Consider the following 23,445-nt stretch of genomic DNA (forward strand, 5'->3'; position numbering starts at 1 on the left):
ATTTCGTGTGGAAAGCAAATACCTCATAAAGATTTTCATTTGTACTGCATTCCTTGCTTAGGCAGAGACCACAACGTAACTCGCTGTCGGTTTTGTACCTTATTCAAACCTTGTACTATTCGTCATCTGTTCATTTATGCATCTAAATATTTTGGTACTCTGTTCAATTATCCAAAAATGACTTTGGTAAGCCACCCGAGTACCGACATTCCGAAAACACGCAAAGATAAAGACAGACCGCATAGGTCCAAAACTGCCGACGACGCTTCTCCTAAACTAGTCACCAGTTTGCCGGTACTCAGTGAGGTGCTTTCGCAATCCCTGATACCTGCTACTTCAGATTTGCAGGCCTCTACTGAGACCCATTCAGAATCCGGTATGCCTCGAGATGCTTCTTCGACTGTGGAACCTGCAGATGTCTCTACCTTGGATGGGTCCAGAGCCGCTGTGCAGGCACCGGCTTCTGAGGGTGTATTCAGGCCTACTGACTTGCATATTGAACCAATGCCATCTTCTTCTTCAAGGCCTAAAACTCGATCCATGCCTAGAAAACCGCCCAGACCGCATGGTCAGGCCCCTATCTCTAAAAAAACAAATGATAAGAATGGCTAAAGACCTTATTACTCTAATCAGGGGAAGCCACCCTTCCCCCTCTAAGAGACCTAGTACTGTTTTTCCTTCTGATTCTTCTGGTCAGGATTCTGAAATGTCTGTTTTCTCTGATGACCAGGAATTACCCTTATCTACCTATGAGGATTCTGATGCAGAACACTCCATTCCCTCTGCTTCCCCTCCAGAGGATTTCTCTTTTGGTGAAAACTTGCATACTCTTAGGGAGCATTTCCACTGGGAAGCCAGGATTACTCTGACTCCAAAAAGAGGCTTAGGGAATTCTTACTCCTTCCTCAACACAGGCCTTTAGCTATCCCTCCTGTACTGGACATTGTACATGATGCCTTCTCGGAATCTAGCCTGGCCCCTGACTCTCTACCTCTTGCTTTCAGAAAACCTGATAGGTATTACAGGGCACCTGACTCTCACAAGTTCCTCTTTAAAAATCCTACTGCGGATCCTGAGACCATTTCACAGAGACCCAAGGGCATTAATGCTACTACTGCCAAAAATCCTACCCCCTCTGATAGAGATTCCAGGGCCCTGGACAGATGGGGTAAGAAGGTATACACTTCTGCTACTTTGGCCATTAGGGCCTTAAACTGCCAGTTTCATATGTTAAAGTACCAGCAGCGTATTATTGGGTTACTTAAACAGAAAATTATGTTGATTCCTGACTGTACTGAAAATAAAGAATTACAGGATTTAATGCATTCTGCTGAACAAATTGGTAAACATACTTTGCAGTGTGGTTTTGATTCATTAGAGGCATCTTGCAGGGCTGCTGTCACTGGGTCTGTACTTAGAAGGCATGCTTGGCTTAAGGAGCAAACTTTGCTAGATCATGTTAAAGCTAAATTACTGGATGCTTCCTTAAACCAAGACCACCTGTTTGGCAACAAAGCAGTAGTAGTACTTAAAAAGATGGAATAAAAAGCTAAATCTAAGCAAACTGTTAAATATTTCCTACAAGTACAGCCTCCCAGATTTAGAAGGCACTGGCCTTCTAAGTATTGGTCCTTTCCTGTCTCTTCCAGGCCTTCTCAGTCCAAACCCAGGACCAGCAGACTATCCAGACTTCAGTCTCAAAATACTCACAGGCCTAAGCAGTGGGGGGCTCCCACTTCCAAAGCAGGAAGTAGTAAGACACCCCCCTATGGTAAACTGTCACAATGACTTAACCTTAATCCTTCCAAGCCCTACTCAACTGACTGTTCCTTTAGGGGGAAAGATCGCCCTACATGCAAAAAACTAGAAACTCATTACCCAAGACAAATGGATTTTAAATGTAGTTTCCCAAGGATACAGATTCCACTTCCACTCCTTACCAACCCTAAACGGTTGGCCAGACCTACCCCCAAATCAGTGGGCAGAGGCTCAAAAGCAGGTTCTCTCTCTTCTAAGTATCAGGGCTATTCAACCTGCCCCAGTAGAGGAATGGGGGCAAGGTTTTTACTCAAGACTTTTGCTGGTACCCAGAAAAGACAATTGCTGACATCCTATCCTGGACCTGTTTATCCTAAACACCTTTTTGGTAATCCCAAAATTCAAAATGCTAACTCTTCATTAGCTGCTTCCCATGCTAGGCAAAATGCCTGGTTGGCAACATTGGATTTAAAGGAAGCTTACCTACACATCCCAATAAGGGAATCTTGCAGAAAATACCTACACTTCAGAGCAGGCTACGTGCACTATCAGTTCTCTGCACTGCCCTTTGGCTTATCTACTGCGCCTAGGGTATTCACAAAGCGCCTAGCTCCAGTCATTGCATTCTGCAGGTAAAGAAATATTCAAATATACCCATACCTGGACGATTATCTAATTCAGGCAGAAAGCCAGGAAGCCAGGACATACTATTAAATCATCTGGCATTTGTAAAGAAACTACTAACTTCACTGAGGTACACTATAAATGAAAAGAAATCACACCTAGTACCCTGCCAAAAAAATTGTATTCCTGGGCGCAAGCTTGAATACAACTTCCCAGATGGCCTACCTCACGCCAGAGAAACATGTTTATTTGACAGCCTACTTCAAACTACTGGCCACAAAGACCCGACTATCTGCAAGGAAAATACTGCAAGCCCTAGGGTTCATGGCCTCTTACATTCTACTGATTCCATATGCAAGACTGCATACGAAGAAACTACAGTGGTATCTAAAAAGCCTATGGTGTCAACATTCTCAGGACCTCGAATCAATGATTCCTATCATTCCTTCTATAAAGACAGAGTTCCTTAGGTGGGCAGAGTCCTGCCACCACAACAAGGGACTGCCATTCACTCTACCCCCTGCCGGCCAAACCCTAACAACAGATGCATCAGACTATGCATGGGGGGCTCACTTGGCAGGGCAGTGTATTCAGGGCAAATGGAACCAGAGTCAAATGCACTTGCATATCAATCAAAAAGAAGTGTTAGCTGTGCAGAATTCTGTGACAACCTTCAAGGACCACATTCTTCCAGGACAATTATTGGTAAAGAAGGACAACACCACTGTTATGTGGTACATAAACAAGCAGGGGGGAACCCATTCAATACCCTCTTTGCAGACTAGCCATGGCTCTTTGGAACACAACCTTGAGCTACCAAGTGCACCTACAAGCTCACTTCCTGCCAGGCAAGCTAAATACACTGGCAGACGACCTAACCAGAAATCTCATGGACCCACATGAGTGGAAACTGGAACCAAAGATATTCATCATTTTGAGAAACAAATGGGGGAGACCTGAGCTAGACCTGTTTGCTTCCCCTCAGAACTACCATTTGGACAAATTCTGCACAAGGATTCCCCACAGACAAGCTTGGAAAGTGTATGCCTTGTCCATCACCTGGAAAAGCCAATCAGTTTATGCTTTACCCCCTCTTCCTCTCCTCTCCAAAGTTCTACTAAAGAGCAGACAGGACAAACCAAGGACAATACTCATTGCACCATACTGGCCATGCCAACACTGGTGTATCCCCTCTTGCACAGTATGTCACTGCTGGAACCATGGCACCTGCCTCAGACCCCTTCCCTGCTGTCCCAGCAGGAGGGCCAGATTCTGCACCCCCAGCTTCAAACCCTGAACTTGCAGCCTGGCTAATTACCTTAGCTCTCCATTACCATCCCTCAGTGAGCAAGTGATGGATGTCATTCTGGAGGCAAGGAGGCCTAGTACTAGAAAATCCTATGCTGAAAATTGGAAAAGATTCTGTTCCTGGAGCCAAACTCAGGGGATGAACACAACAGTGCCCAATTTACTGCATATTCTTCAATACTTAACTGAGATGCTTCACAGGGGCCTTTCCTTCTCTTCCATAAAAATTCATGCCTCAGCCATTTCAGCACATTATAATACGGAGCCACCCCTCTTCTCTCATCCACTGCTGAAGCAATTCCTCAGAGGGGCCAAAAAAAGACCACCCACAAGAGTCCCTACTCCAGCCTGGGCCCTTAACTTTGTATTGGAAAAGCTCATTCTACCCCCCTTTGAGCCAGCTGCAACTGCAGAGTTGAAATTCCTTTCTTGGAAAACAGCCTTCCTTCTAACCATCACTTCAGCAAAAAGGGTGTCTGAACTACAGGCCCTCATGGCAGGTGGAGCCTTTTATCATCTTTCATGCAGACAGGGTGTCCCTCAAGACCAATCCTTCCTTTATGCCCAAGGTGGTACCCAGTGTGGCCCTTAATCAGTCCATTAATTTGCCAACCTTCTTTTCTAATCCACAGAACAAAGGGGAACGAGTACTGCACTCCTTGGATGTGCACAGACAACTTAGATTTTACTTGGACAGCACTAAATCTCTCAGGAAATCTGAACAGCTGCTGGTTGCATTTGCTGCAGGGGTAGAGGGAAGGCCATTTCAAAGCAAACCATTTCTAAGTGGATAGGTCATTGCATTCATTTCTGCTGTAAGCCCATGGAAAACCTACTCCACAGGGGATAAGACCCCATTCCACCAGGGATGCATCTACTTCTACAGCCTTTCTTAGAGGTGTTCCTACCAGGGACATCCTAGAAGCTGCTACCTGGAGTTCTGTACATACCTTCACCAAGCATTACCACTTGCCAGTTTTTTCTAAACACAGAGCTGGTTTTGCCACTGTAGTCTTGCAGGGTCTAATAGCTGGTCCTAATGCTATCTAATTGCCTCCTCCCTTCCTTAGCTTTGGGAATCTACCCAAATGTAATGACTGCAACATTGAAACATGAACAACATAGTACAGTTGTTTACACTTACCATAAATGTAGATGTTAGTGTATTCACTGTTGCAGTCTTGGTTACCCTCCCTCCAGCCCCCTGACTTCTATTGACTATACCTCTCTACTTGTTTACTATACTTAAAGCTTTCTGGTGTGTTTGCTTTTTGTTGGAGGTGTAACCTTGTATATAATTGCCTCCCATTAGGGGGGCACCTGACATCTGGGTCAAGAAAAACTGATGTAATGGAGTCTGCTGCATGCTTTATACCTCTGACTACCTGACGTCATGGAAGATGAGACAGCAACCGACACAGGACCCAAGGCTTTGATAATCAGGCCGACTGAGGGCTACCTGCAAGCAGATAACCCAAATGTAATGACTGCAACAGTGAATACACTCGAACATCTACATTTATGTAAGTGTAGGCAACTGTACTTTCTCTAGTGTGTTTGCTGCCCTGCCTTGTTCTGTCCTATGACAAGAATGTTCCCAGTGTGTGTCCTCCCCCTGCAGTCCTTTCCTATGATGAGATAGTTTCACAAATGTGTGCCCTGCCTCACCAAGTCCTGCATGTGATGGCAGGATTTCCGCTAGTGGTGCACCCCACCACACAATGCATTGCACTGTCATGAGAGCGGTTCCCATTGTATGCCTGCTTCACCAGTTGCTGCCATCTAATGAAAAAAAATTCTCTCACTGTATGTCCCGTCCCATTGTTGCAATCTTGTAGTGAAAGTTATTGCCCCATTGTGCTTCCTTTTGATGTGAGCATTTGTACATTATATACTTCCACCTCACCAGTGCAAGGACTGTCTATCAAACAAATGTCCATGTTCCTGTATGTGAGTGCAGTGGGAGCTGAGAAAGCTGGTGATCATACCAGCATGTGGCAAGTAGACAGGGCCTCCTGTTTTTTCCCTGAGGATGATACAGCTGTCAAAGACACAAGTTTCCCTTCCAGCAGTACACAGAGTAAGCTGTTGCTGCTTCTAAGAAGTTCTAAAACTGTGAGTAGGATCTACTTCCTTCTGTTAGGAAAAAACAGCTTCAATACTTGGCCTTTCTGCTTATCCCTCACAGGTGCAGCAGTGGCTTAGATATGCCATTGAACCCCAAGGAGCTGGACTGTAGTTTAAAATCCAAACTGTACATCAGTTGGTTAATGAACAGCAGATTTTTATTCATTACTTCATTTATTTTCTGGTACTCGTTGTCTGGAGCATGATGTTGCAAGCAATGGGTTTAATGTAAACAATAGTTTGGAATAGGACTCTATCCATCATAGGAGTACATGTTCAGTACAGAGTTAGTTTCCAGCACATTATTTTTGGCTCTGAATGATCTGGAGTGTTTTGTCTGGGTTCTTATGTCTGCACAATACAAGTTTGGGGGAGGAGGTCTTAATAGCCATTGGTGTGTGAGTTGCAGGAAGCGATGGGTTTGATTTTGAGTGGCTGTTTTTTTCATTCCATAGTTGTTATACAGCATAGCATGTTTTATATTTCACACTGGAGTTTCAGTGCCTGATAAGTAATTGTTTACATCATACCTACTGCACAGTATCTTCCCTAAAATGTGCATGCTATTTTGTGTTTAGTAACAGTAGCATAGTGGGTACCATTGTTGCCTCACAGCAAGGGTTTCTCCAGTTCACTTCTTCAGTAGAGTTCCAGCTGTGCAGTCTGTGCATGTCATGCATATGTACATGTGAGTTTTCTTTGATTGCTTCAGTTTGCTCCACATTCCAAAGATGTATCAGCAAAGATGGAGTGATAAAGATCAACTCTAATGCTCACACATGGAAAACATACTGGACATGCTTTATTTTTGAATTATTGATATGACCTTATTTATGTAGTGTGGTTATGTTGTTAAAATGTAAGGAGGGTCAGTAAAATGTAAGTTTTGTCTTTGTTAACTTTATCATTGCACATGAATTTCGTCTATTACTGCATAGATAGTTGTATGGTCTGTCTGTCTTACTTAGCCCCTTCCTCTAGTTATCTTACAGTGAAGAGGGCAGCAGCAGCAGTGCATCCCAGAGTTTTCTCTATTTTGCGTAGTAACTGCTGGAGAGGGAAACTGTACAGTGACACAATGAACACTTTGGCTGCCTGTCAGTCCTGTCACTATCCTGATTCTAGTGATAACTGATGTGTTAGAAAGTATGAAAGGCAACATCTTGTAATAAAGCTAACACTTGACTGAAGAATACCACACAAATTTCTGTAGTGAATTTTTCATAGATTGTTTTCCCCGCTTTATAGGGTTATACAATTCCATTAGACAAGCGTCTGGCTGCTGATGGAAGAGGTCTTCAGACAGTGCACATTAATGAGAACTTTGCAAAACTTGCAGAAGCCCTTTACATTGCTGACAGAAAGGTAAGTAGGGTTTTACATATGCCACAATAACTGAAGTCCTTTTGCTTTAACGTGATATAACTGTGCCTGTTTAACTAGGCTGAAGCAGTGGTCTCTCTGTGCTTCTTTTTCTTGCTGATGCCTAGATGTCAACGTGTATTGTCATACTGTCACTGAGTAGAAGACAATATGTATTTATATATTAGTTTGCTGCCAGTGTATTGAGTGTTTCCAAGATGCATGCTGGATACTCTGTGACTCTTTGTATGTACCTTGAAAAAGTGTTTTTTTTTTGCTTTGGTACTTTAACACTATCTGGTTAGCTGATGATGGGTAAATAAGTTCCTAGTCTATGCTCCTCTGTTAGTTACAAGTGTTATTGTAATTTGATAATATAGACTTGTTTGCATATTTTAAAGCTGATTGTTTTTATTTCCTTTGAAGTACAGATTGATGTTCTTCGTGTTTCACTGTTGCAATCATCACATGTGGGGTTTTCCCTGCTGTGGTAACCCTCGGTCGGCCCGAATACCAGAGTCAATGTTTTTGTGCACCGGCTGCCATCGCCTGTAGTCTGACTTCAGGTCACCAGTGCTATAAAGCAAGGCAGCCGATGTCATTACATAAGTCTTTCTTGCTGTGGAGCCCGTAGCAGAAACAGTTTGCACGAGTGCCGGTTGGTCGCTACCAGAAGTTGAATTTCAGCAGAAAAAGTCTAAAGCTAAGTACCCCATTGGGGACCCTTTTTTCTTGCTCTAACCGATATCCAAAAAAGTTAACAATTGTCTCGTCTGTGGAAAGCAGATCCCACACCGAGACTTTCATTCTTACTGCACCACTTTAGGCCCAGACCACAACATCCCTCATTGCCGGTTCTATGCCCTCTTTAATGCGAGAACCATTCGCCATAGAGCTCTTTTTGTAGACAATTATTTTCATGTTCCGTCTTCGAATTCCGATATGGTGTCCATCAGCCAACAATCTGTTGACATTCCAAAAAAAGTGGAGATAGAGACAGGCCACACAAGGCTAAGCCTTCCGATGACGCTACCGCTAAGCAAGTCGTCAGTTCTCCAGAATTCAGTGAGGTGCTTTCGCAGCCCCTGATGCCCGACTCACTTTCTATGCAGCCTCTTCCGAGACCCTTTTGGAGTACCCTCTTGGAATGGGGAGTTCGTTGAAGAAGAATCTGTATCCCTGAGAAATGATTTTTAAGACCCAGAGGTCCATGGTTATAGAGACCCAAATGTCCCCTCCCCCCAAACCAGTGGGCAGAGGCATTGAAACAGGTCCAAACTCTAATATCCCAGGGAGCAATAGAATCTGTCCCTCCAGATCAAACAGGAAAAGGTTTTTACTCCAGACTATTCCTTGTTCCCCAGAAACAAAGGCAGTTGGCGCCCCATCCTGGATCTATCCAAACTGAACACCTCCTTGGTGGTCCCAAAATTCAAAATGCTAACAAGGAGTCCCTGTTAAGCAAACTGGTCCTGGACATCATCACAGAAGCCAGAAGGCCCAGCACAAGAAAACCTTATGTGTATGCCGCAGAAATCCACTTAGTCTTCCGAGCCTTTGGCTGTCTATGCCTCGGTTTGGTCCGGAGCCACGACGCAGGGACCTGCTTCCGAGGAGGCCTTTCTCACTACCAATTCTAGGCAAAAACTGATGTCTTCGCATCCAACTACTGCTTCTCAGAGACCGACGGATTCTCTCAGGCCTAGAAGCCAGGCCACTCCTAGGAAATCTGCTTCTAGCCACCAATCTTGCTACTGCTCCCCCACTCCAAGCTCAAATGCTTAAAATGGAGGTGGATCACATCTCCCTTATCCGAGGTACTGAGGCCCCCACTCCAAAAAGGAAAAGGCGTCCTTCTTCAGAAATTATGACAGACCAAGAGTCTGAGGAATCTGATTATTTTGTTTTTGAAGAGGAACAACATCCCTTAACGGTTTATGAGGATTCAGATGCAGAGGAATCCATCCCTTCTGCCTCCCCTCCAGAGGACCTCTCCTTTGGGGAAACCCTTCACTCCCTCAAGGAACATTTTCAGTGGGAATCTCAAGACTTCCCACAGTCAAAGAAATGACTTAGAGAGTTTCTGGACCAGCCCCAGCACAGACCCCTGGACATCCCACCTATTTTGGAAGTGGTGGATGATGTTTTTTATGAATACAGCTTAGCCCTGATGCCCTACCTCCTGCTCCAACTAAACCTGACAGGTACTACAGAGTACCGGATTCTCACAAATACCTGTGCAGGAATCCTGCTGCAGACCCTGAGGTCATTACACAGGGACCCAAAGGAGCTAAGACTAGTTCTGCCAAGAATCCTCTTCCTTCTGACAAAGACTTCAGAGCCCTGGACAGATGGGGTATACACCTCTGCAACCTTTAGCTATCAGAGCTCTCAATTGTCAGTTCCATATGTTGAAATATCAACAACACACTTTGGAAAAATTAAAACAGAAGATTGCTACCTCTCCTGACAGTGCCAATTTAAAAGAGCTGGCAGAGTTACTACACACTGCTTGTCAAGTGGCCAAACACTCATTACAATGTGGATATGATGCCATAGAAGCCTCTCTCAAGTCAGCAGTGACAGGATCTGTTATTAGAAGACATGCATGGCTGAAGGAACAACCTCTCCCTGATCATGTCAAGTCTAAACTTATTGATGCACCTCTAGATAAGGAACGCCTGTTTGGGGAAAAAGCAGAAGAGGTGCTTAAAAAGATGGAAGACAAAGCAAAATCTATGCTAACAGTAAAATATGTCTTTCAAGTTCAACCTCCCAGATTCAGCAGGAACTTTCCTTCTAAAAACTGGGCCTTCCCTGCACCGAGCAGACAGGGCCAAGGTAAGCCCCACAGGGACAGGCCATCCAGGGTCTATCCCAGGGCCAGCAAAGAAGCAAACAATGGACCACTTCCGTCTCTAAGGCAGGGAGTTCTAAGCCAAGCTTCTATGGCAAGCACTCACAATTACTCCCCCTCCCCCCTCTGCCCCCCCTTCACACATCAAAAAATAGGAGGGAAGGCTCACCCTCTTCAAGGACATTTGGGTCTCTATAACCATGGACCTCTGGGTCTTAAAAATCATTTCTCAGGGATACAGATTCTTCTTCAACGAACTCCCCATTCCAAGAGGGTACCCAGATCTCCCCCCAAACCAGTGGGCAGAGGCATTGAAACAGGTCCAAAGTCTAATATCCCAGGGAGCAATAGAATCTGTCCCTCCAGATGAAACAGGAAAAGGTTTTTACTCCAGACTATTCCTTGTTCCCCAGAAACAAAGGCAGTTGGCGCCTCATCCTGGATCTATCCAAACTGAACACCTCCTTGGTGGTCCCAAGATTCAAAATGCTAACAAGGAGTCCCTGTTGAGTAAACTGGTCCTGGACATCATCACAGAAGCCAGAAGGCCCAGCACAAGAAAATCTTATGCGGGAAAATGGAAAAGACTCTGCTCCTGGAAACAATCAAAAGGGGGCAGTACCTCCCAACCTTCCGTCCCTCTCATCCTGGATTACCTAGTAGAGTTGCTCAATAGTGGCCGCTCTTTCTCTTCTGTTAAAATTCATGCCTAGACCATCTGTGCCCATTATGATTCAGACCCACCCCTCTTCTCTCATCCTTTGATTAAGCAATTCCTCAGAGGGGCTTCTAATATCAGGCCTCCCAGAAGGCCTCCAACGCCACCCTGGGACCTGAATTATGTGTTAGAGAAACCAACCTTACCTCCTTCCGAATTCGCCGCTTCAACAGAATTGAAATACCTGTCATGGAAGACTGCCTTCCTACTAGCTATCAACTCAGCCAGAAGGGTCTTGGAACTTCAAGCTCTCATGGCTGTCGAGCCCTTCATAATTTTCCATGCAGACAGAGTCTCCCTGAGGACTAAAACCCCTCCTTTATGCCTAAGGTGGTATCTGATGTGACCCTTAACCAGGGAAAAAATTCTACATTCACTAGATATGCACAGACAACTCAGATACTGTCTGGACAGTACTAACATTCAGAAAAAACAGACCAGCTTCTTGTAAGCTTTGCTCCAGCGGCAGAGGGAATGCCCATCTCCAAACCATATCCATTTTTCCCACAGACTACATGTGAAACCCATCCCTAAGTCTATCCATACCCACTCCACTAGGGCAATCTCCACTTCCATTGCCTTCCTCAGAGGAGTACCTACCAGGGACATCTTGGAAGCAGCCACCTAGACCTCTGGCCATACCTATTACCACCTACCTCTCTTTTGTAAGTCTAGGGCAGGGTTTGCCTCTGCAATTCTGCAAGGCCTCCTGACCCGTACCTAGGACTCACCCTATCCTTCCACCCTTTTCCTCAGCTTTGAGAATCCGCCCACAGTTTATGACTGCAACAATGAAACACAAAAAACATAGTACAGTTGTGTACACTTACGATAAATGTAGATGCTACCATAAATGTAGATGCTCGAGTGTATTCACTGTTGCAGTCTTGATTTCCCTCCCTCCATTCCCCATTTAACATCTTTCCCTAGGAAGACACAAGCTTGCCAGGTGGCTTTTAGCCACAAGGACCACTTCTCTCTTTTCCCTTGTGTTTCTGACAGGTTAGGGCAAGAAAAACTGATGTAATGACATCGGCTGCCTTACTTTATAGCACTGACGACCTGACATCAAACTACAGACAACGGCAGCCAGCGCACAAAAACATTGACTCTGGTATTCGGGCCAAGCGAGGGCTACAACAGCAGGGATAACCCCACAGGTGATTACTGCAACAGTGAATACACTCTGACATCTACATTTATGGTAAGTGTACACAACTGTATTTTTCCAATACTGGTCCTTATGGAGCCTTAATTTTCTTTGCATAGATCACTGTTGCAGTATTGTTCTTTCATGACAGATGGGAATTAGTCACAGGTGGACAGCTGCCTAGCTGGCTTGATTCTCATAACTCTATGGGCATCTTAGCATAGGCTGGCTTTTCTCAGATACAGGGATGCATACCTGTCTGCCAGGTAAAAGGGGACGTCAGACAGTGCCACACCATCTTTTATTTTTTTTGTGTTGCAGACCTGTGCTGTTTAAATGAGAGAGCTTGTGGTCACTTTGGTCCAGTTTTTGCCTAAGCTTGAGTCAACATCTTCTTCTTTTGGCTTTTCCCGGTTAGGGGTCGCCACAGAGGATCACCTGTCCACTCATGATGGGCAGTAGAGTTTTACGGTGTCGAGTTGCCAGCCTGGTGCCCAACCTTCCACAGAAGGCGCACGCACTAACGCCTTGGGCCAGTTTAGAGTGCCAATCCACTTACAGCATGTCTGTGGGATGTGGGATGTGGGAGGAAACCAGAGCACCCAGAGGAAACCCACACGACTACAGGGAGGATATGCAGACTCCGCACAGAAGGCACCCCAGCCGAGGATCGAACTGGAGAACCTGTTGCTGTGAGGTGACAAGGCTAACTGCTGCACCACCGTGGCTGCCCAAGCTTGAGTCAGCATAAGTCTTCAAAAGCCAAATATCCTTTTGAGGAAACCTTTTTTTATTACTAGTTGTTTAATTCTGTTTTGCTGGTGAATGACTTTTGGGGGAAGCTTTCCATTTCTATGGCATGCTTTGTCTAAGCCAGGAAAACCTTTACAGCCTCAAACTGTCAGATCTTGTAAAACAGTTTGCATTCTAATTGGCTCTTTTGCTTAGAAGAGCTCCATCTCATTGTAGACTGTCTAATTTGTGCGGGCTTCAGTATGAGAGCCAATAGAAGTAGAGAAGTCTTTTTTTGCCTGGCTGGTACAGAAAAAGTTGGCCTCTCTCATGCAGGTGTTGAAATCAGAACAGTCGTATGCTAGCATAAGCAATTCTTTGCCTTCCCAGAAAAGCCAAGGAAAGCAAAATAGAACAAGGAGATACCCAAGGATGAGAAGGCCATAAAGAAAGTGTGTGTGTGTGTGTGTGTGTGTGTGTGTGTGTGTGTGTGTGTGTGTGTGTGTGTGTGTGTGTCTAAATGTATAAATAAATATATATACACATCAGATCCTTGTAGTGAGATGCAAAAGCTTTCTCCCGACACGTAATGCATGCACTCAAGTCACTCCCCAACAAGTACAAATATGACTCTGTCATTGTCCATGTTGGAGTGAATGACTTGAGACGTACCTCCCTGGACTACATGAAAAGTGACATGGAAGAGCACTTGAATCATGTGGCCCAGGCAGGTATGACACTAGCCCTAAGTAGCATCCTGCCTTTGCTGAGAATGATACCACAGTATAAGGATAAAATGATTGACTTCAACAGTTGGCTAAGCTTCTGGTGTCATTCAAAGGGGATCCAGTATCTGTCAGCCTGGGACGTCATGATCGACAGACCATGATGCTTTGCCAGAGATGGTCTGCACCTGTCGCCCCTGGGATTCAGGTTACTGGTTAAGGATTTGCCACCCCTATAGTGCCTTTTTTAGGCAAAGTCCAAAGGACAAAACCACCACCGTAACAGGTACAAGCATGCAAAATCTGAAGGTAATGCTACTCAATGCTAGAAGTCTAAACTTCAAAATGCACTCTCTCGAGGCACTCATAAAAGTGGAGGCATTGATATTGGTGCAGTAACTGAGACCTGGTTCAAGGCTCCAGAGAGCACCCCTGCAGTACCAGCCTACAACTCTCCCCACACTTTCCAGCTACCAAACCAGGACCGAAACACTAAAGGTGGAGGGGTGTCCATACTCACCAAGGATATTCACACCACCAGGCTAGTTGCCCACATAATGCATCTGAAATTGTCCTGGTGCAGCTAACACTAGGTAAGACTGCAATCCCAATTGTAGCTTGCTGCAGATCCCCCACCATGCCCCAAGATTCTCACTACATCTGTCTAAACATACTGGAAAATATTACGATACAACCAAACACCCTAATACTGGGTGATTTCAACTATCCTGCTATTAACTGGGAAAACTACTCGTGCACCGGCAACTTTGCCCAACGGTTCTTGGAATTCATAAATTCCAATGCCCTGGATCAACTAATACGTAGTCCCACCAGGGGCTCCAATATCCTAGACCTGGTCATTACCAGCATGGGAAATCAATGCTCCACACCTATGGTCACCCTCTCGTTGGTCAGGTCTGACCATAAGCTAATCACCCTTGACATCCACATCCCTTCCCCACCCCCAGTAAGGAAACCTCCGTAAAAAACTTCTCAAAAGCCAACTTCATGCTACTCAAGTCAGAAGTGACAAACTTCATGACACCCATGCAGACGGGAACTGAAAGTTCGACTGCTGAATCCTACACTAAGGCAATGTACAAGCACATCCACTCATGCATGAAGCATGCCATCACAAATAGAACCAAGACGCTCTCCTCCAAAAAAAAAAAAAAGGAAGCCATTCTGGTGGTCCCCTGACATAAAGAAACTTTACAACAAAAGGAAGAAACTTGCAGAAAAGAGGAAAATCCCAGGATGCAAAAAACTCCCTTACCAGCCTCAGTAAGAAGCTGAGATCCCTCATAAAATTCTCCAAAGCTAGTTACAAAAATAAAATTGCCAAAGATTCCAAAGACGACAACCACAAGGCATTCTATAGCTATGTCAAGAATCTAAATGGCAATGCTCAGATCTTCTCTGAGATACAACAAAATGGCATTAAATATACTGATCCCAAGGATATTGCCAATATCCTAGCAGATCATTTCAGTGCCAACCTCACCCCCCAAAGGGCCCATCTCAATACCAAAAGATTGCCAAATTCCAGTAATAAAGGCCACAGTTAAAAAAACGCACTCTCCAAAGTTAAGAATATAGCATCCATGGGACCAGACAACATCCTGGGCTATGTACTACATGAACTACAAAATGAACTGGCACCTCACCTAAGTGTCATGTTTAATCATAGCCTCACTTCAGGCATCATGCCCACTGAGTGACGCACAGCTGCAGTTATCCCACTCCACAAGGGAGGATCCACCTTGGATCCTGGGAACTGCCACCCCATCAGTCTGACGAGCCTGATCTGCAAGGCCATGGAACATAACTATCATGGAACTTGTAAACAGACATTGGCAACCTTCAACCACTGGACCTCACCCAGTTTGGGTTTGTGAAGGGCTGATCTGGTCTCCTGAACCTGATTGATTTCTTCGAATCAGTCTCCAGAGCTGTGGACGAGGGTAAGGTGGTCTACACAGCCTATCTGGACCTCACCAGGCCCTTCGACACCATCCCCCATTCTGGAATCATTGATAAACTTAATAAGCTGGGTATTAATCCCTACGTCACTCAATGGGTTGCCAACTGGCTTACTGACAGAACCCACACTGTAAAAGTAGCAGATTCCAAATCCAGCTCCAGACAAGTGACAAATGAGTACCTCAGGGTTCAGTTCTGTGATCGCTGTTGTTTGGCATCTACTTCTCTGAAGTACAGGCCAACACTAAGGGACTCTGGCTAACGTTTGCAGATGACTGCAAACTGGGAGCCATTATTGAATCCCCAAATGATGTGGATATTCTAGAAAAGGGCCTTACAGAAACAGATGCTTGGTGCCAGAGCCATGGGCTCAAGCTCAGTGCCAAGAAATGTATAGTTATCCCCTTTGAGAAAAAGCATGTACCTGTGAATTACCACATAGGTGGCAGTACACTAAACACCGAAAGTGTGATAAGAGACTTAGGGACACAGGTGGACAGTGGTCTCACCTCTGATAACCATATTGCCACAACAGTCAGGAAATCCTTCTAGGTGGCACACCTCATCACTAATTGCTTTTCATCCAGAAAAAAGGAGGTCATTGTCCCACTGTACTCATCTCTCATTAGAACCATTATAGAATACAATGCCCCATTTGGTATGCATCTCTCAAGACATCTGCAACAAATGGAAAGGCCGCAGAAATACCTCACTGAAAGAATCACAGGCCTAAAGAAGATGTCCTATGCTGACCTCATAGTCAACCTGCTGCCCTTAATAACCATTTAAGGGACCATGTCCTCCACCCACCCTGGCAGTCTGTTATCCTTTCCAGAAAGGTGAATCTCCATTTATTTTCTTTTTTGCAGTAGATAGTTTCAGACAAATGGGTACTGAAGGTCATTCATTAATGTTACATATGGCAGTGGGAAGGCATAATTCCTCATCGAGCAAACCAGGCTGTCATCCCCCTGTCCTTCAACATATGTTGTCTCAGGGAGTATTATAACCAGTTCCTCCTTCCCAGTTTGGGAGGAGTTTTTATTCAAGAATATTTTTGGTGGCAAAGAAAAGAAAATGGCTAGAGACCAGTTCTGAATCTTTCTTTCCTAAACCAATTTGTGGTAGTGCTCAAGTTCAAAATGCTGTCACTTCACAACCAGTTACCCCTTCCTCAATTAAGTTTTCTAGTAACACTAGCTTTAAAATATGTTTATCACATCTCTATCATCCATACTTCAGGTGTTTTTTTGTGTCTGCATCACATCATCAATTATCTGCCTAAAACCTGTAGACTATCCACTGCACTAAGTTTGTTCACAAAGTGTGTAGCTCCATTTGCAGAGTATTGGGTATTAACATTTTTCCCATATTTAGACAACTTGATTATAGTTTAGAAGTGCCAAGAGTCTCTCTCTTGGGTAAGAAATCTCTTACACAAGCTGGAATTCCAAGAGAGCATTCAAAAGTCTTTTTTTGACTCCTTCCCACAAGATTGAGTTTCTGGGGTGTCTGCTAGATGCCTTCAAAGAGCTTTTCTTACACTCAGACATTGATTTCTGCATAATACCTCAGGATTCTGGGTCTCATGGCATCTGTGATTCTTAGGATGCCATTGGCAAGACTCCACAGGAAGAAGATACAATAGTATGTGAAGTCTGTTTAGTCCCAGCACCTGTACCATTTATCTTTTTAAATTTCAGTTTTGGGATTTATCAGAAGAAAAATCACTTGGTAGAATCAACAAATTTCACCAACCCCCCCCCCCCACACACACACACACACACACACTCCAAACCCAGACTCTTTATACTTTGTGTGGGGAGCAGTGTCAGGATGGATAAAAGTGCAAGATATCTGGAACAATAAATTTAGACGTAAGCACTTAAATATAAAATATAAAAGAGATGTATGCTCTAATCAAGGCACTCAAGTCTCTGAATCATCTTTGGTCCCGTGGACCTCTTCAAGTTGTTGCAAACAATACCATTGTCATGTGTTACATCAGCAAGCAAGGGGAACCTGGTTTATCCCCTATGCAGACTAGCCATGTTAGCCTGGGATATAGCTTTGCAACACAGCAAACTCTGAGCAGGAGAAAGGCAGACCCTCACAAATGGAAACCAGATTAGGGGTCTTCCAAGATTTGATCCTTTTATGAGGAGTTCCTCAAGTAGACCGCTTTGCCTCTTTCTGAACAATCACTTGGCAAAATTGTGCTCCACAACTCCATGCAAGAAGGCCTGGAACACAGAAGCCTTTTTTTTTCCGTGGACAGAAATGTTCCCGTATGCTTTTCCACTCTTTCCATTGATATCCAGGGTACTTATTAAGATTCAGAAGTAATCCCCCAAGGTTATTGTGTTGACTTCCTTCTTGCCCAGGCAACAGTGGTAGGGTTGTTTGATAAACCCCAACACCTAAGAACTTCAGCTGACTGCCTGGATGATAGCGCCTTAAAACCTTTTAGGCATTTGTTTACTGAGAACGTGCAACAAGTACTAATAGTGACAAGAAAGTCCGCTACTGCAAACTCTGCATTATCAAATGGAAAAGGTTTTCTAGTTGGTGTCAGCAATATAAGCAGTACCTATATAGGGCTATTGTTTTTCTGATTTTACAGTATTGGTGTTAATATCCTAAGGCTCATCTTACTTCTCAATCAAAGTTCGTTTGTTTGCCATTTCAGCATGACTACTCATGGATCCCCTATTACAGAACATTCTCATGTGAAAATGTTTTTGAAAGGGGGTTTTCGTAAGAGAATTAAAAAAAAACTTGGGATCTTAATTTTGTGTTCTGGAAGCTAACACTTTCTCCAACTGAACCCAGCTCATCAGGCTGATTTGAGGTTCTTCACATGGAAAATAATTTTACTGATTGCTGTTACCACTAAAGAAAAAAAGAAAGAAAAAAAAGTATCAGATTTGCAAGGCCTTATGGTGAGTAAAACCTGTCTCATTTTCCACAGAGAACTAATCCTTCCTTTTATGCCTAAAGTGTTGTCTTAGTTTACTGTAAGCCAAACTGTCCATCTTCCAGTCTTCTTTCCTGAACCTAAAAAAAGGGGAGAAAGGATACTCCATATATCTTAACAAAACAAAATCTTTCATATCTTCAGATTAGCTGTTCATTTCTTTTGAAGATAAGAAAGGACAACCTGCGTCAAAATTGACCAAATCCAAATGGTTGTTTCAGGTTATTATCTTTTGATGTTCTTCGTGTTTCACTGTTGCAGTCATCACATTTGGGTTATCCCTGCCAGGGTAACCCTCGGCCGGCCCGAATACTAGACGCGTAGTATTTCTGTGTTGGTTGCTGTCACTCGAGGACTGACGTCAGATCGTCAGTGGTATAAAGTAAGGCAGTTGACGCCATTACATTAGTCTTTATTGCTGTGGAGCTCGAAGCAGAAGCAGTTAGCACAAGTGCCGGTCGGCTGCTACCTGAGTTTTCATTTCCGAATTGAAGTTGAAGTCTTCTAAAGCTAAGTACCCCGTTGGGGATCCTTTTTTCTTGCACTAACTGATGTCAGAAAAAGTGAATAATTATCACGCCTGTAGAAAGCAAATACCACACCTAGACTTCCATTCTTGCTGTGTAACTTGGGTAGGTCCAGACCACGACGTTCCCTCTTGTCGCTTTTGTGCTTTAACGTCATAACTATCCGTCGTCAGGCCCTTATTGTAGCCAGATATTTTAGTTTGCAGTCCTCTAATTCCGATATGGCTTCGGTAAGCCATCCAACAGCAGATCTACCGAAAAAACATAGACAGAGACCGCACAAAGTCCACACTTACCGATGACGCTTCGTTAAGCTAGTCGTCAGTCCTCCGGTACTCTGAGGTGCTTTCACAGCCCCTGATGCCTACTTCAGTTGATTTGCAGGCCGCTTCCAAGACCCTTTTGGAGTCAGGTATGCTGCAGAACTCTTCTTCTTCTAAGGATCCTGCGATCATCTCTACCTAGGATGGGTCCAGAGCCACTGAGCAGGCACCGGCTTCTGAGGAAGTCCTTCGCACCACCGAATCTCGACACAACCTGACATCTTCTTTTGCGACTGCCATTCTTTCAAAAACAACCAGGTTCATTAGGCCCAGGGTTCGAACCGCACCCAAGAAGCCGACTACCCACTCTCGGGCACCTGCTGCCTTGCCTCAGTCTCAAATGCTTAAAATGGCGGAAGACCTTGTCATGCTGATCAGGGAAAGCCAAGCTACCCCCTCAAAAAGGAAAAGAGATCTGTCCCCAGTAGTTTTGTCTGAACAAGAATCAGATGAATGTGATGCATCTGACTTTGAAGACATGCAACCCCTCTCCACTTAAGAGGATTCTGATGCAGAGGAATCCATTCCTTCAGTCTCTTCCCCAGAGTATTTTTCCTTTGGGGAAACCCTGCATATGTTAAGGGAACATTTCCAATGGGGAGAGTCAGGATTACCCTCAGTCTAAAAAGATACTCAGGGAATTCCTAGATCTTCCGCAACACAGACCCTTCGCCATCCCCCCAGTCTTGGATGTAGTGGATGATGTTTTCCTTGAATCCAGCTTGACTCCTGATGGCCCGACTTCTCCCAGAAAACCAGACTGGTACTACAGAGTCCCTGACTCAAACAAATATCTTTTCAAAAATCCAACAGCTGACCCTGAGGTTATTTCTCAAGGGCCAAAAGCAACCTCTGCTAAGAATTTCACCCCCCTCAGACAGGGATTCCCGAGCTGTGGACAGATGTGGAAAAAAGTATAAACCTCAGCTACTCTTACTATCAGGGCACTAAATTGTCAGTTCTATATGCTTAAATATCAGCAACATACCTTGGAACTCCTTAAACAATAAATGTCTATCTTTCCTGCTTGGGCAGAATCTAAAGATTTACAAGACGTAATGCATTCTGCAGGTCAAGTAACTAAACACAATTTGCACTGTGGTTTTGACGCCCTAGAAGCTTCTTGCAGGGCAGCAGTCACTGGATCTGTCATTAGAAGATATGCATGGCTTAAGGAGCAACCCCTGCCAGACCATGTCAAATCTAAACTTATTAACTTATTTGGCACTAAGGCAGAAGAGGTCTTAAAAAAGATGGAAGAAAAAGCAAAATCTATGCAGTTAAAGATTTCTTACAGGTCCAGCACCCTAGGTTCAACAGGCATTTTCCTTCCAAGCACTGGTCCTTTCCTGCTCTGAGTAAACAGGCCCAGCCTAGGCCCCGTGGAAACAGACCCCCTCCCCCCCGCAGACAGCAGCCCCATGGAGTGCAGAGATCTAAGCAGTGGACTACCTCCACTTCAAAACCAGGGAGTTCTAAGCCACCCCCTTATGGTAAGAACTCGCAATGACTCACCTCCTCCTGACCTCCCCTCTGCCCACCTTCACGTACCCCTAGGAGGAACAATCTCCTTTCACTCAAGCACCTCAGCCACCATTACCAAGGACCAGTGGGTTCTGAACATTGTGTCTCAGGGATACAAATTCTCCTTCTACACCCTTCCAACCCCAAAAGGGTTCCCGGATCTACCACCAAATCAGTGGGCAGAGGCTCAAAAGCAAATCCATTTCCTGCTCTCTTTGAGGGCAGTAGAGCCCGTTCCTGTAGAACAGATAGGCCAAGGCTTCTACTCCATACTTTTTGTGGTGCCCAGAAAAGAGGGCACCTGGCGCCCCATCTTTGATCTATCCATTCTAAACACCTTCCTGGTAATCCCAAAATACAAAATGCTCACCCTTCAGCAGCTTCTACCTATGCTCTCCAAGGACACTTGGCTAGCCACCCTGGATCTAAAAGAGGCCTTACCTCTACATTCCTATCAGAGAATCGTGCAGAAAGTATCTCCGCTTCAGGTTAGGATCTCAACACTTTCAGTTCTCTGCGCTTCCCTTTGGCTTATCTACTGCTCTCATAGTTTTCACAAAATGCCTGGCTCCGCCATTGCCTTTTGCAGACAAAGAAATATTCAAATTTACCCCTACTTAGATGACTGCCTTATTCAGGCAGACAGAGAGGAAAAGCTGCTCAAGCATCTGGCTTTTGTGAAGAGCCTACTAACCTCTCTAGGGTACACAATCAATGAAAAGAAATCAAAACAGGTGCCCACCCAAATGATAATCTTCTTGGGAGCAAGTCTGGACACAGCTTCCCAGATGGTATACCTTACACCAGAGAAATAAATTTTCCTGTCAGCCTACTTCTCTCAACCGGCCACCAGGCCTCAGCTTTCTGCAAGGAAATTTCTGCAAGCTCTGGGGTTCATGGCATCTTGCATACTCCTCATTCCATATGCCAGACTGCATATGAGGAAACTTCTGTGGTATCTAAAGAGCCTTTGGTGTCAACACTGTCAAGACCTGGAAACTCTTCTACGTATAATTCCTTGCCTCAGAAAGGAATTTCTTTGCTGGGCAACACCATACTCCCACAACAAGGGACTGCCTTTCTTCCCATACCCCACCCCCCAGATCCTCACCACCGACACATTAGACTACACTTTGGGTGCACATCTGGACAGCAGGTGCATACAGGGCCAGTGGATCCCACACCAAATCCCACTGCACATCAGTCTAAAAGAGATGGTGTCTGTGCATCACGCCTTGATAGCTTTCAAACCCCTTCCCTCCAGGGGTTCTCCTAATCAAAACAGACAACACCACTGTGATGTGGGTACATCAACAAGCAGAGAGAGACTCACTCCTACCCTCTATGCAGGCTGGCCATGACCCTTTGGCTCACAGCCTCTTCCATGCAACTACACCTGTTAGCACAATACCTACCAGGCTCTCTCAACTCCCTGGCAGACCAGTTAAGCAGAAACCTTCTGGACCTACACGAGTGGCAGCTCAACAAAAGTACCTTCACCTTAATAACTCAGAAATGGGGTACCCCGAAGATCAACCTCTTTGCCTCCCACACCAACCATCAGCTCAGCAGTTTCTGCACCAGGGAGCATCACTCCATGGCTTGGAAAGTGGATGCCCTGTCCTTCCCCTGGGTCAACCTCTCAGTCTATGCCTTTCCTTCCCTACCTCTCATCCACAGGGTACTGCTCAAAATAAGGGAGGAAACACCAAGACCATTCTTATAGCTCCAACTGGCCCCAACAGCACTGGTACCCCTTGCTGCGCAGCCTGTCCCCGATGCCTCCGTGGCTTCTTCCTCAGATTCCAAACCTCCTGACCCAGAAGGAAGGGAAATTCATGCATCCCCAACTGCAGACACTGAATTTAGCAGCTTGGCTTATTCCTTAACCCCCAACCAATCTGCGATCCTCATAAAGCAGGTTCTGGATGCTATCCATGAGGCCATACGCCCCAGCACCAGAAAGTCTTATATAAATGGAAAAGGTTCTGCACCTGGATCCAGGCTAAGGGGGCCAATATGGAACAGCCCTCCATCCCTCTCATCCTGGATTACTTAGCTGACCTACTACACAGTGGTCTCTCTTTCTCCTCTATGATGATTCATGCCTCTGCTATTTCTGCTCATTTTCCCACTGAGCAGCCCCTTTTCTCACACCCTTTGAACAAGCAGTTCCTCAGAGGGGCTAACAACTTGAGGCCACCCAGAAGGGCACCAACCCCAGCTTGGGACCTTAACTTTGTTTTGGAAAACCTCCCCCTGCCCCCTTTCGAACCAACTTCTTCTGCAAAGCTAAAATTTCTTTCCTGGAAGACCGCCTTCCTTCTAGCCATCACTTCAGCCAGAAGAGTTTCTGAGTTGCAAGCACTCATGGCTGTGGAACCCTTCATCATTTTCCATACAGACCGGGTATCCCGTCAGAACTAACCCATCCTTCATGGCTAAAGTGGTGTCCAGTGTGGCTCTCAACCAATCCATTAATTTGCCCACCTTCTTCCCTAATCCTCAGAACAAGGGGGGAAAGAATTCTTCACTCTCTAAATTTGCACAGACAGCTCAGATCCTGTCTGGACAGGACTAAAGACTTCAGAAAATCTGATCAGTTGCTAGTTAGCTTTGCAGGCCCCAGCTTTTTGCAAGGAAAATCCTGCAAGCTCTGGGTTCATGGCATCTTGCATACTCTCATTCCATATGCCAGACTGCAAACCCATCTCCAAGCAAACCATTTTCAAATGGATAGCACACTGCAT

The 23,445-nt window shown here is 45.0% G+C and overlaps 1 protein-coding gene across 2 annotated transcripts in view; it reads left to right on the forward strand.

Moving 5' to 3' along the window:
* Positions 1–23,445, forward strand: part of SNW1 (SNW domain containing 1) — a 1,165,034-nt gene that overhangs the window by 632,015 nt on the left and 509,574 nt on the right. For both annotated transcript variants that reach the window (XM_044074050.1, XM_044074049.1), the window contains exon 9: positions 7,066–7,182. In XM_044074050.1, coding sequence (XP_043929985.1) covers positions 7,066–7,182 — 117 coding nt within the window. The remainder of the gene's footprint in view (positions 1–7,065; positions 7,183–23,445) is intronic.

The sequence above is a fragment of the Protopterus annectens genome, chromosome 6.part0 (genome assembly GCF_019279795.1).
Source record: "Protopterus annectens isolate FY-2018-M chromosome 6.part0, PAN1.0, whole genome shotgun sequence".
Lineage (NCBI taxonomy): Eukaryota > Metazoa > Chordata > Ceratodontiformes > Protopteridae > Protopterus > Protopterus annectens.